Raw genomic sequence first — 14,629 nt, 5'->3', positions numbered from 1 at the left:
TATCAAGTACAGTAACAAAGTTGCAGTAAACATGATCAAACCATTGTTCTGATTGTTCTGGCAAAAATCAACATAGTTGACCCTACACATCCATATCATGACTTTGTTTCATTAGTCCAGAGAAATCATAAGATTGCTTCAAAGCAGATGTGGATCAGGAGAGGACAGCCCTGTTGCTTAATCAATGGCTGGGTCACCTGGGTAAGAGTGTGATTGACGGAAGACCCTAAACATCTGATGACCCCAGTAAGCTAAACATCACTGAGGATGTGTCCTAGTGCGATATATATGATCTATATTTTTCTATTTTGATTAAATGTAACTGAATTGGTTCCATTTCCAGATTAAGCCTAAAACTACTAAACTGAGGTGTAGCCTACTGGATTAGCCTGGTTTTCACCAAACCCATTCACTTTGTGATATTTCATTAAGATTGCAATTTCACATGTTTCAACCTAGTACTGTAATGCACCATATCAATATATATATTGCTCTCAAACAGTTTGTTGTGTCAATTTTATTAAAGCGATGGTTCGGAGTAATTTCACCCTAGGGTCCTTTGCACCATGACCCCGTGCCAAACACCCTCCCAGAATCTGTTTTCCCTTGGTCGAACCCCTGGTCGAGTAGCGCTGTCAGAAACGAATGAGTTTCTGCAGTCGTAATGGTACCAACTTTTATCTCGTAAATTACCCCACTAATAATGCCCTGAATGGTACGAAACTTCTACAGTAGTACAACTATCTTTACTCATAAAACGAGGCATTGAAACGTTTGTAAATACACCAGGAGTTTATTTAAATAACACTTGCCTGATGGATGCTACTATCTGCTACTATACTGCTGCGTCGACGTTACTTCTGTGATATGGGAAAAACCCGTAAAATCCTAAAAAATGTGTACCTGTTGTAAACGTGCACTGCCTTCTATGCAAGAGAAAATAATCCAAGGAAAACATGTACCGCTATGTACATGGGTGTACATTTCTCCTTGAAGGAATTTGGTCAAACTGAATGAGGATTTAGATGAACACAGTGTTGTGGTGTGGGCCACTGTAACGTCCTGGCTCAAGGACGAGACAAAACACAAGGGCACACACCACACCACGAGTAAATTTGCAATAATTTATTTAAAGCGTTTAACAACAAACAAAAGATCATTAGGAAAAACCCTGAATATGTCAATAGTCAGTGGGCGAATGAACTGTATGGATGCATTGAGTAAATGTAGTAGTGCTAAAATAAAGGAAAAAAACAAACAAGTACCCAAAACCCAGACTCAGGTCTGCCGGTGCCACCAACAACCCTACGCCCGCTCTACTCCCACAAAGCATTAGAATGCCATTTTAAAGACCCTGAACACCAGGTGTGCTAATCAATTAAGCAATGATTGAAGAGCAGGCCAATCTGACGAGGACCCCACAAGCTGACGATGACGCCATGTACTCGTCACAGCCACTAAAACACCGACTGTTCTGTGTGGATGAAGACAGGTCCATATAAGCAATGGAGCAACCGGCTGAAGTTACTTTTAGTAGCGGTGGCATGGCTGGATGTAAAGTTTACGCTTGGTCATTGCTTAGTTAAATAGTCCAGTCTCCAGAATGAGAAAACTCATCACAAAGTACAGCTGCTAGCATCCTACCAAGTACAGATTATTTAACAAGATTAAATGAAGTTCTGCACTTTGTTAGAACAACAATTCAAAGATTTTTCACTGTTATGGATAAAAGGGCAGATCTGAAGACTCTCTTCACTTGTATCATCCCCAGTACTAAAATATGGAAACAACTTGTCCTTGAAAGTGTCTTTGTAAGTGTAAATGTGAGACATGTTGCTGGGGTCGTAGAAGGACACCTCTCCTCTCTCATAGTCCAGCTGCACTCTGACCCTCTGAGGTGTCTTCAGGGAGAGGGTCTTAGAAGGTGCTTTATATTCATCATTAGTCTTACGTAATATCCAAAACCCATACGATGGACTTAAGGATGTCTCTCCCTTCCTCTCCACAGTCTCCTTGGCTACACCCAAAGTCCACCTGCTCCTATCCCCCACCTGCACCTCCCAGCAGTGCTTCCCTGAGGTGAAGCCCTCAGAGCCCAGCACCATTACATACTTCATAAAGCGCTCTGTGTTGTTCGGCAGTTGCTGTTTGGTGTTAATCTGCCTCACACTTGTCAGGTCCTCAGACAAAATGTGCCAGGAATTTGCGGTGCTGGCGTCAAGGATTACAGGGTCTGTAAAAAATATCATTCAGTATCGATTAATGAGTATTAGCTTTGTTTGAATTTTAGCAGCATTTATGGCTATATTTATGTTTAAAGAATTGAGAAGTCAAAAACATGACCTTATCTAATCTTTGAGTCTCAGCACATTTACTTAGTTTATGATTTTGTCTCACACACAAAGCACAAGTTAAACCATAAGTGAGTGAAATCAAAATGGTAATTTCTTCACATCTGTTGCTATAGGCCATTTTGAACGTTTTGAACTAAAAATACACCTTTAACAACTGTATTCAACAAAATTACTGAAATTGTTGCCACCAGACCATTTCTGCACACTCATACTGAAGTCCTCAAGATCAGTCCTGCTACAAGTACTTACGGTATTCTACAGTCTCCACCATCTTCTCACAGACTCTGTACTTGAGGTTGCCCAGGTGCTGGGCTACATCTATCAGAGCTCCTGATAACAGCGGTGGGTCCCGTAGTGTGCACTGGGCTCTGCAATCACACAGAACTCAGTCAACAAACAGAACAACTGACAGCAGAGGAGAAGAGTCATGAGGAGTCTTGATGACTTACCTGCTCTTTGTGCCCTGGTATCCCTACAGTATAAAACACAAATATTGATCAAAAGAATATAGTATACTGCATATGAGTAGAGTAGGTGATTGCATCATTATATGGATAAACAACGACAGCATTACAATGACCTTGAGAAAGGGCACGCTGTCCTGCTTCAAGTCATTTTCCACATGCTGAATTGAGTCCTTTAAAGTCTGAATTTGCTCCTGAAGGGTCTTTATTTCTCTGCCAATCATCTTCCCCTTCTGCTCCTCTTCCTCCCTCAGTGAAGTCAGTCTGGCCTCCTCTTCCTCTCTCAGGAACTGATGGAGCTGCTCAAATACCTCCTTTATGCTTCTCTCTGTAGCAGCTAGCTGGCTCTGGAAACAGTGATAAACATATTTATGAATGTAATGTTAGAAAGCAATAGATTTTAAGTGTTTATGAGTGTAAATGTGTAAAATACTTACTTTTGTATGCTGCACCATGTCCTTATGAACCTTTTCAGTATCTGTGTATTTTTTCAGACTTTTCTGCATTTTCTCCAAGTCTGACTTCAGTTTCCCCTGACACAAAAATAAATGCTTTGATAATTAATACTCTATTTGTATTTGTTGTGAGGTTTCTCTTCCACATTAAAACAACAGAAATTGTGTAGGTGTCATTCAATGTCTCGAACATACATACCATATGATATGCTATATGTTGGTTGCAACACAGCATGTATTTGTACCACTAGGCACACACAAGTTTACAGTGAAAGAGTAATTATCAATATCAATAATTACCAGTATTATCAATAACTCAAATAGGTAACAAATAACAAAGTATATATTACTTTTGTGCACTTATTGTAGGAGCCATTCATTCAGTTATTTCGGATTATAATTGGAGCTTCTGAATCAATTGTCCCATTATGTTTTGTGTTAGTGTGTTTCACTACTGCCTGAGTCTCCCTCTATAGGAAGCGGGAGCATTACCTATTTAAGGTGATGCAGCAACACGGGCCAGGTGGGTGGTGCAGGCGAAACAGTCATTGACCGTGTCACCGTTTAATCAACGTGATTACTGGGCCCGCCAACTAAACTTGAATGGAACTTGGAACTTTGATCTGTACTGCAGACTCTTTCTTTAAGTTTGCAGTTTATGTTTATTTATGTTATTTATTTTACTGAAACACGTGTCAGACTACAGCACCAGTCTACTCCAAGGAAGTGAACACAAATGGGGAAAGTTTAACGGATAAGAAAAACTAAAACCTGTTTTTATCTCCTGCTTCCAGGGTTCCTACACATTTTTCATTTCAAAATTCCATACTTTTCCATACTCAAATTTCAAAACTTGACCTGTTTTTATCTCTGCTTCCAGGGTTCCTACACATTTTTCATTTCAAAATTCCATACTTTTTCCATACTCAAATTTCAAAACTTTGCAGCAGAGTTTTCTGCCTACATTTGACATCACAATAAAAAGGCCCTAACTTAAATCACGGGCAAAGTTTACTGTCTAACTACAGCTAATTTTATGCACAAACATAAGTGGGTCAACCCAACGCTCTCACAGGCCACACAATAGCTGTAGTTCATGCATGAGACACTTCCTTCACTGACTTTGTATTTTGCCCATTTAAATTAGGGGCTCTAAATGTTTATTACCTAAATAAATTATATAATGATATTTCGTTGCAGAATATTGCAGCTGTAAAACCTTGAGCTACAAATGTCGCCATTTGAAATCTTTATCCAACCAGGCTCTATATATAGTATTAACTTACAGCCCTCAGAAAACTTGCAGCTCTGTACTGGAATGTGCTTTCAAACTATTTTCCTTTTCTTTTTTAACTCTCCATATGTATGAAACATCCAATAGATCACTGATATAGCAGAGGCCTCAGAACTCACTTCAGACATATATTTATTTTATATGTCACAACATGCAAACATGTTCGTTGATCATTGTTCAACGTTCAGTTCACTCCTTTTACTCACATGTGATCTTTACCACATTCCTAATGTTGTCTTATTTATTAACCCTTTTAGCTGTCTTACCTTCATGTCCTGTACGGCCTCCTCTAAGGGTATAACTGTGTGTGTAGCATGCTGTGTGGGGTTTTGGCAGTCGTCACACACAGCCCTGTCTTCATCCACACAGAACCATATTGGTGTTCTGGTGTGTTTACTGCACACCACCACCTCCTTCCCCTCGTCTGGGTTTTTATCCAGTTTAAGGCGTCCAGTGAACAGTGAAGGAGTCCGCCAGTTCCTTCAAGGAGAAATTAATCAACGGATCCTCCATTGATGACTTTCTATTACAGACAGGACAGTTCTTATTCTTTGCTTTTCCCCAGAATTTAGACAGACATGTCTGACAAAAGCTGTGATGACAGCCAAAAGGGACAGGGTCCTGACAGCACAGATCCTTCTGGAAAACCTGCTGTTTCTCAGCCATCTTCACACCCTGGAATGGCGTCTGTCTGCCTGTTTGGCAACTCTTGTCATCAGAGTTTTCTTCCTGCTTCAAGACTGAAAGTGAAAGTTTAACACAGGGCTCCGAACCGGTGTTGCACCAAATTCTGTGACCTGTCGAATTTTGTGACTCTAGAGGGCGCTGTTTTATTAGAGTCTATGAATGTACTGAGCTGTACTGACACACTGATGAGGCAATTCTGTTATGTGTATAATTCTTCTAATAAACTTTGTACATTTTTGAAACATGGAACATTGACTGGGTGTGGGTGTATTATTCTAGAGTAGAGTCTACCCCTCACCACTCCTGTGAACAGATGGACTTCAGCAAGACAGATCACATATTTTGATAGGCTACTGTCAAATTATGTCACTGTAACTGCAGAAAAAAAATGCTGTGGAGGTCACTAACTGCCTCCTTAAGTTTGTATATCAGTTTGAGGTGCCAAAAAGTAAATTAACGGACAATGACAAGAAGTTTGTCAATAATGTAAATAAAGTGTTTGCTGATGTCAATGACAATGTACAACATCAGTCCATTTCTGCAGAGTTATAGTGGGGTAATAGTAAATATAGTGGGCTACTGTCAAACATAATTTGACAGTAGGCTTATCATCATATGTGACCTGTCCAGCTGAAGTCCACCTCTTCGCTGGAGTGGTGGGGTAGGCTTTAGCTGTACTCTATAGAGATAGTATAGAGAGGAAGATACACATGCAGGCCTGTGGAGTAATACACCCACACCCAGACAATGTTCCATGTTTCAAAAATGTACAAAGTTTATTAGAAGAATTATACACATAACAGAATTGCCTCATCAGTGTGTCAGTACAGCTCAGTACATTCATAGACTCCAATAAAACAGCGCCCTCTAGAGTCACAAAATTCGACAGGTCACAGAATTTGGTGCAACAAAAAACGTTATTCTGAAATCCACAAAACCGGTTAATAACGGATTTTTTTCGTTCTCTATATATTTTATAAAATTTCGCAAACGCATATCCTATGTCAGGGAGACTATTTCCGGTTGTGCGAAAAACAAGCCCGCATCTACACTGTTAATGTGAGATAACAAGCCGCTATGTAGCCAACTACTGTAGGCGAACAGCCTAATAATTTGATTTCTGCGGTTTGAAAAAAAAAAAAAAAAAACGATAAATGGACCTTTGGTCCAAATGTGTATATTTTGTCTTACTGTTGTAATGTAACCTATCCGTCTGCCACTTCGGATCTTAGGCCAGCTCGTAGCGTAGGCTACTGAAACTGATTTGGAAATTGTTTGTAGCCTATGCGTAATAGCCTATTTTGCCTGTCCACGCTTTGTCGTTTTAAAGTCGGGATTTGAAATGTTTGCGCAATTATAGCCTATTCTATGTAGAAGAGTTAAACAGGAAATTTGAGATAGGCCTTGTCAGCAACAGACAGGTTCGTTTATAAACAGGGTTGGAATTAGCGCAAGCCTTTGAAGATCTCCATATGGATAAAACTTAGGCTACAACCAGGTAAGGAGTTTAGCACGTATCCAGAAATATTTTTGATAAGAAATTATTTATAGGCATAGGTTAGGCCTATAGTAAGTCTGTAGGCTATGGGATGGATAGCCCATCTGAATGTTTTTGGATGCCGCCTGTGATTTATTATTTTTGGGCATAGCTGCGATATAGGCTAAATCAAGAGGAAATAATGAGTATGTCTATTCTAAGGTAAAGTCCACAAAAATAGACTTGATAGGCCCGCCAAACACTGCCGGAACTTTAAGAACGAACGATATTTTGCGTTCCGAACCGGTTCAGGACCGATATGTTGGTGGCGGAACGCATGCAAGAACGAAAACGTTAAACATAGGCCTACCTGAACCGTTCGGAACGGAACGTTTGAAAAATAATTTCGTTTTCAAGCCCTGAGTTTAACATGATGACCTGCTTCTTGAATGCCATGATTATTTTCTTTCATATTCTCAGTCATATCATATCATGAATGACATTTTGATATGGGTTCACAAGTAAATTACATTTCCAGATATTTGTTTTTTTTTTTCACCAAACTTGTAACATACTAAATGACTCAGGGGAGCTCATGTTGGCTTATAGTGTGTTGTCATTTTACCCATATATTTTATTTATACTTCCACATTTTCTTCTAAATTTTGTTTCATTATTATAATTTCATCACCATCATGATCATGAATATCATGATACAGTATGGGTTACATTTTATCATCACATCAACTTTACTTTGCTCTTTGTGGTTAGCACCATTCATCTCACTTGCTGGCAGTCACTAAACTCTGAGCAAGATCCTCCTAACCACTTTGTCCCTCAGGCTACAAGACTTATCACCCAGCATTGCTTGAAACTGGTTATACACTTATATTATAAACTTATGTTGAGAGACTTTGTGCAATGACATAACAATGACAGCTTTGTTACGTAGGACTAGATGTTGACATAGGCTACTGACGAAGGCCATATGACCGAAACGTGTAGTTCGTTGACCCCTGTTGCTAATGGAATAAAAGCAAGAAAGACAGATCTTTGTAGTGCGACCATTCTGTGATTTACATGATATGTTAGACACAGTGGGAAGGTCAAGTGAGTGATGGCGCCTTTCTGGATTATCAAGTGGGTGCCCTCCTTCCTCAACGTTATTCTGATAGGCCCACAACCTCTCCAGAGCGTTCAGCAGTGAATCCTAGCATCCCGGACTCACCCCCTAGACACCACCCACAGTTGAGGCCCAGGTGGAGTCCTTTCTCTTCATCCAAAACCACTGAATGCCCTTTTCAGAAGTTCTGGAGACATCTTTCAGTGCTTGCGGGTGGGCCTTTCCTCACTCTCCCATCTCCCGGAGTAGCCTTAATGTTGTAGCTATAAAATCTCGACTGGATGGATCTCTACTTTCCAGCCACATGGTTGTGCGTCGGCTGCAATCTCGACATACCTCAGCTTCTTGCACTCAACCAGCTATGCTTTTGTTTCATGTTGAAGAAACAAGGTGATGTTATATGGGACATTCAACATTTTGTTGCTGCCATAGCACTTTGACATCCTATGTGCCTGTGACATCTGTTGGCAACAATGTTTTTTGTTGAGTGACACGAAGGACTATAAAATTGGCCTTTAGACAGCGATAGCGCATTATGAGTTGAGTTTGAGTTGAGTTTGACCTGTTATTTTAAAGTAAAAAATACATATTGTTACTTTACACCTAAGAAAGCTAAGGATACACTGTAGAGTCTGCTCTTTTTTTCTGAAAAAAAAAAAAAAAAAACACAAATGATTTGGCAACAGCAACTCCCACGAGAAGAAGGCCCAACCTACTGTAGACTGCAGTACCTGACAGAACATCTGAGCCAGGCAGTGTAGATCAGATCAGATCTTGGGAATGTTACCCAATTATTTTATTCTCATTCTCATCAGTGAGAAAGGAGATTATAAAGTAACAAAAGAAAAAACAGTTTATTTAAGCATATTTTATTCTAAAAATAGAAAATTGATTCTGAGATAAAGCATGCTGCTTAATAACCACTGTTTAGGACTGTTGTGATGGCAAAATGCTTAATATAGCTTCAGCCCTCTGCAATCAATCTCTGTCAGTCCAACAGCTGAACCCCTGTGGAGTAAATGAGACCTCCGAAACACAATCTTCTTTCTGTACATTCTTGAGACCTCCAGTTGCCTCCTGTGTCACAAATATCTCCAGAAACAAGCCCAGAGTCTGGCCCATATATTACACTGAAACACAATAGTCATCTCAACACAAGTCATCTCAAGATCAATCCACAGCTGTTTCATATCCCATAACCTGATAACTATCTCCATTAGTTTCATGTATGGGATGGGCTAGGCTTCTTCAGCCTATCACGATGGACTCTTCGGGGGTTGTATGGGAAGTGATATGTCTTAGGGTCTAACACGAGACAGACCTCAATACATTGAGACCACCCTTTTGCAACTTTTGCAAAGGACAACAGTTGGACTACCACTGATCAGCAAGACTTGTTTTCTATAACAGGTATGCAATATCTCTTTATCTATCTCTTCTGATCGTATGTAAATGGCGGTATATTATAAGGCTGTCTATAATTTGGTGGTTGAGGGATATTCTCTATGATGTTGTAATAAATTGGACAGGGGTTGAAATTCAGACTGGTTCATTAATATCATCTGCTCTAAGCACACAGAACATTACAAACTGATCATCGTGCTGATTTATGTGCAGGAGACAGTTATACCATGCTGTCAGTCAGTTCTAACACAGCCGCAAAACAATTTATTATGCTACCCTTCCAATAGTCATTATTTCCAGGCCACACATATCCTGTATCAAAATATGTTGATATGTTGTTTCAAAATGATTTATGAACTCAGTCGGTATGATAAAGTGCCTTCATTTTCAAAGAGATTATTTATGACTTGCCCCTGACTATCTGTCCAGCGGACACAAAGCACAAGAGTGGTTAAATGCTGCAGATGATACTTGAGCTGGACACACTTGGCAGAATCTCACACTCTTAGAGGTCACATGTGTATGCTGCACTTTAACACACATCTACTCTGACATAGCACATGCAATGTATACTTGCATTTCTTTATTTCAAGAATATTAAAAGAATAATGTTATATATACTTGCATTTTGTTATTTTGTGAATATCAAAAAATAGTGTTTATTATTCTACTGTGATCAAGGCTGAAACTCTTTCAGGTGGTGTATTCAACTATTTATTATATTTATCTTTGTCAGTTTTATAGAATTATCAAATGCTATCTTTGAGGTGCTGTATTCAAATGGTTATTTATTTTACTTGTCTTTGTCAGCTTTATTGAATCATTGGATACTGTGCAAATCCTTCACTTAAAACTCGGCGTCGTACACATTTGAAAGTTGCGACTGATTTGCTGGACCAACATTTCAGCACTGACACCAACATACGCCTTTTGATCTGGAACATTAAAAGGACACAAAGTATAGGAGGACCGCACTGCTGCAGCTATGGCAGGTGACTCAGAGGTTCTGGAGTATTTTCTTTCGTGCCAAATCTGCTCCTCCACCTTCACTGACCCTGTGTCCCTGGAATGCAATCACAGCTTTTGTAAGATGTGTTTGTGTGCGTTCTGGGACCAGGACGACAACAGAAGATGCCCAGTCTGTGAACGGTCGGCCTCCAGTGACATGCCACAGGTCAATTTGACCTTGAAGGGCCTCGCGGATGTATTTGCTGGGAGGATTCAAGAAAACGGCAATGCGGAGACGAAGCAGGAAGTGTTGTGCCGTGTGCACATGGTGAAACCGACGTGGTTTTGCATAAGTGAGGACAAACTGGTTTGTGAGGGGTGTGAGAGCATCACTGCCCACGCGGGACACAAGCTCAAGCTTCTTCAAGAGATTGTAGAGGATTTGAAGGTAAGAAGGTAGCCTACAACTTTCTCATAATAGCGCAAAATAAACACACAGTCACTGTCACCTGTGGACCTGTGTCCTCATAATGTAATACAATTTAAAATAATAAAAGTTTTACTAAATGTACAGGTATAAGAAGTAGTGGATGAATTGTCATTCTTATTTTCCTACACAGCAAACTATTACTCTGGACCTGATCCCATTGAAGAAGCAGGCGCAAGAAAGCAAAGATGTTGAGGACACGTATGTGCATATGGAAAAGCACTTGACGGTGAGTTCTGCAACTGCCCAAACTGCCCGCTACCCAAATGTGGGGAAGTAAACACTCTCTCAGTGCCATCAGTGTTTTGGGAGCTGTTACATATTATGCAGTTGTTATATTCACAGACCCAGCGTGCACGGGTTGAGAAGAAGATCAAGGAAGAGTTTGAGCAGCTTCATCAGTTCCTGAGAGAGGAAGAGGAGGCCAGGCTGACTGCAGTGAGGGAGGAGGCCGAGAGGAAGATGATGATCATTGAAAGAGAGCTGAAGATCATCCGGGGACAGATCCATGCTCAGACAAAGGCTATCTGCCGTGTGGAAGTTGACCTGAAACAAGATAACGCGTCATTTTATCAGGTAAACAATCCAGTACAATAGCATTTGGCTCCAGCATAATTTAACCTTTATTTTGTCAGGAAGGTCCCATTGAGACACCATATCTCAAGGTGGCAGCTTCCTTTAAGAAAGACAGTGAATGGACAACATGGGACATAGACACAGTCCAGAGGCACCAATAACACACTGATACACAGAGACAACAAAGACTAAGGAGAGCTAAAAGAATAATTAAAAAATAAATTATGGAAAATAAATATAGAATATATAAATCCTCATATGCACCCATTCTGTAGCTTGCTGCGGTCTTACCTCTGGCAAGGGTGTACTAGGGCATGGCTAAGCCATTCACGAGTCTAACTACCATATGTAGCGATCAAAGCCATAGCACAGCTGAAAAGACATAGCTTCATGTAAGAAAAAAAAAACGATTCCAGCGCAGTCGATTCCAGTCCATTTTATACCCCAAATGGCTCACTGCAAAGCAAAAAAAAAATTACTGAATGCATTTCCCTGTTCATTTCTAGGACTACAGTCGTACCAAGGCAAGGTGAGCATTTATTTATTTATTTATCTATTAATTTTACTTCTTTTTGGATGTCTGCATATGACATAGTTTGAGTTTGACTGAGTTTTGTGTGTGATTGCAGAGTCCAGTGCAAACTGCAGGACCCATATGTGTTCTCTGGGGCTATGCTAGATGTCGCCGAACACCTGGGAAACCTCAAGTTCAACGTCGGGAAGAAGATTGTAGAGACGATGGATTACTGTGAGTGGATTAGTGCAGTGTGGTGAGGAAAGCGATTAATAGGTGATATGCTGCATAGGGACAACAGCTCTGAGAACTTCCGAAGCATTTGAAAAGTCTGTGACTGCTATAACCCCTTCTTCATTTGCTATGATTTGGACGTATATAGTACGTATACAGTAAGTCTCTGTTTGCTGAGGGCTGTGACTTTACATTTAAGATGCTCCCACCACTTTGAGTCTGCTTTCAAATGTGATACAGATTCATGATTGTGTCTGTATTTGAAGGATAGAACAATATAGTGCTTCCAAAACTGTGTGCTTCTGAATAAAGATATTTAACCATTTGCATTAAGGGTATTATGGAAATCCTAATGGAGGAGTAAAGGCCTTCTTTAGTGAGCATGAGGTTTTTGCACTCTGTAGTCCTGCACATTTGTAGAGTCCTAAGAATGGGCCTTTTGATGACCCTCATGATGCCTACACCTAGTTTAGAATATATTAGGATCTTTTGCCCAGATTTTCTTCATTTCATAAATCAACTATAAATAGTGGAAAAGCTAACTTAATTGACACAACACTCTAATACTAATATATTTATACTTAATTGACACAACACACTAATGCTAATATATTTCTAGTTATTTCTATACATGTATCTGTTATTTCCAGACCCGGTGATCCTTGACCCCAACACAGCAGATGGCTGGCTCAGTGTGTCTGAGGACATGACAACAGTGACGGAGATAAGAACCAAACAGGATGTTCCAGACAACCCAGAGCGCTTCACAAAGTACATCTACGTACTGGGCTCGGAGGGCTACGACTCAGGCGAACACTGCTGGGAAGTGCAGGTGGGGGACAGAGACCGCTGGAGTCTGGGTGTGGCCAACGAGTCCATCGAAAGGAAGGAGGAGACGTTCCTGGAGCCAAAGTTTGGATTCTGGACAATCTGGATGGATGAGTTTAAGTGCACTGTAGGCGGCATACACATTGAGCTGGAGAAGAGACCGGAAAGGATCAGAATCCAACTGGATTATGGGAAAGGACTGCTGTCCTTCTACGACGCCGATGACATGACACATATTCACACATACAAACCCACTTTCACAGAGAAGATCTACCCATTCTTTAGCACAGAGACAGATGAAAGTACGACAGGCATCCAGATAAGCCCATTCAAAATGTCCTTGATTGCAACCCCATAGTTGCAAAGCATGCTGAGGTGTCTAAAGGCACTAATTACTTTCTATCAGTAATACTGTGGTTTGCAGGATTGTGTGTTTACTGTGTTGCCTGTCTATCTGTCTATCTGTCTGTCCATATCCACAACTTATACAATTCCCAGGTCACTCTACCTGAGTTTGGCAACAAATATGAAGTTTAACTACTAACCTCAAAATAATAATATTTGCTGAGCTGGCACAAGGTAATGGAGTCAGGCTCATTAAGTACAGTATTACTGACAAGGCCCTGAGTCTCCTACTCTTCACTGGCCTGTTAGTGCCCCTTACAGGCTGAGTTACACACACACACCCAACGCACCGCACACCAAAGGTAATATGGCATACAGATACACTAACACTGGTGGGCTAAACTAAGATACACACTGACCAAATGGTTACATTTACACACAGTAACAGTGCCGAGTGCAGATGCAGAATTCCGTTAATCCAGAGTGATACAGCACTGTGGGGTGAAAATATTTACATTCTGGTCATTCACAGCACACAGTAGCCTATACAATCCTCTTGTACACAACAATACCTGTAATTCATTTACTTACACAGCATATAAGTTATATGATGTGGAGTTACCCTTGGCGGTATCTAAGGAAGCACAGGATAGGTGTCTTTTTTCGGTATCATTCTTAATTATGTTATGTCACATTCTGTGATGTTAATGACATACATTTCTTCATGATAATATACTTTTTTTTTACTTCTTTGTCTACTGTCCTGACACTTGATGATGGATTGCCAAGTCACAATAGTAGACCTCTGAATTGAATGACATTGTTATTGAAACAATCCAGTTTATCTATTTATCATTTTCAGAATAGAAACCCAGTATGGTATAATAAAGGAGAAGGATTTGAAATGGATGCTCTGTGGAACAGGGAGCCAGTTTATGTTCTGAAGGACTGCTAGGTTGATGTGGTCACAGGAATGGCAATGAGTGGGCAGCGGACCTGCAGCAGATGTGTAGCCTGCTGGAGTTTATTTAGGACATTATAATATGTACCATAACGATGTTGCTGTAGTTACACCTAAATAAGAAGGGCTAAGGTGGATCACAAGCTTATTCTACCCCCAAGGGAAAAATGCTTACACACTGTTAATCTACATACATTACATCATAAACACAAATAATTTGTATATAAAAAAGTGAGACGAACTATCCCTGATATTGAGATTTGAAATTTAGGGTCACATGACACTATCTACTGTGTGTGTCATGGCACTGTCTGTGATTAACAAGACTGCAAAATGTATCCAGTGTGTCATCTTACCCTGCTGCTCCCTAAAGGGATCTATGGATCGCTATATATAGCCTAGTATAGCCTATGTGGACTGGAATGAAAATACATTTTAACCTAATTATGTTATGGTTACATTATAGTGGAAAATAATA

The 14,629-nt window shown here is 40.2% G+C and overlaps 1 protein-coding gene and 1 pseudogene across 1 annotated transcript; one reads left to right on the top strand and one right to left on the bottom strand.

The window, feature by feature from the left end:
- Positions 1 to 795: 795 nt before the first annotated feature.
- LOC125303690 lies at positions 796 to 5,247 on the bottom strand (annotated as a pseudogene).
- A 4,996-nt stretch (positions 5,248 to 10,243) lies between these two features.
- Positions 10,244 to 13,936, top strand: LOC125302842 (E3 ubiquitin-protein ligase TRIM35-like). Its single transcript, XM_048256160.1, has 6 exons — positions 10,244 to 10,654; positions 10,827 to 10,922; positions 11,039 to 11,269; positions 11,776 to 11,798; positions 11,899 to 12,017; positions 12,668 to 13,936. Exons 1-6 carry the CDS (start codon positions 10,244 to 10,246, stop codon positions 13,201 to 13,203), a joined length of 1,416 nt encoding a protein of 471 aa, XP_048112117.1. The 3' UTR covers positions 13,204 to 13,936.
- Positions 13,937 to 14,629: the final 693 nt, after the last annotated feature.

This window comes from Alosa alosa, chromosome 11 (genome assembly GCF_017589495.1).
Source record: "Alosa alosa isolate M-15738 ecotype Scorff River chromosome 11, AALO_Geno_1.1, whole genome shotgun sequence".
Classification (NCBI taxonomy): Eukaryota; Metazoa; Chordata; class Actinopteri; order Clupeiformes; family Clupeidae; genus Alosa; species Alosa alosa.
This window is presented reverse-complemented; position numbering and strand designations above follow the sequence as displayed.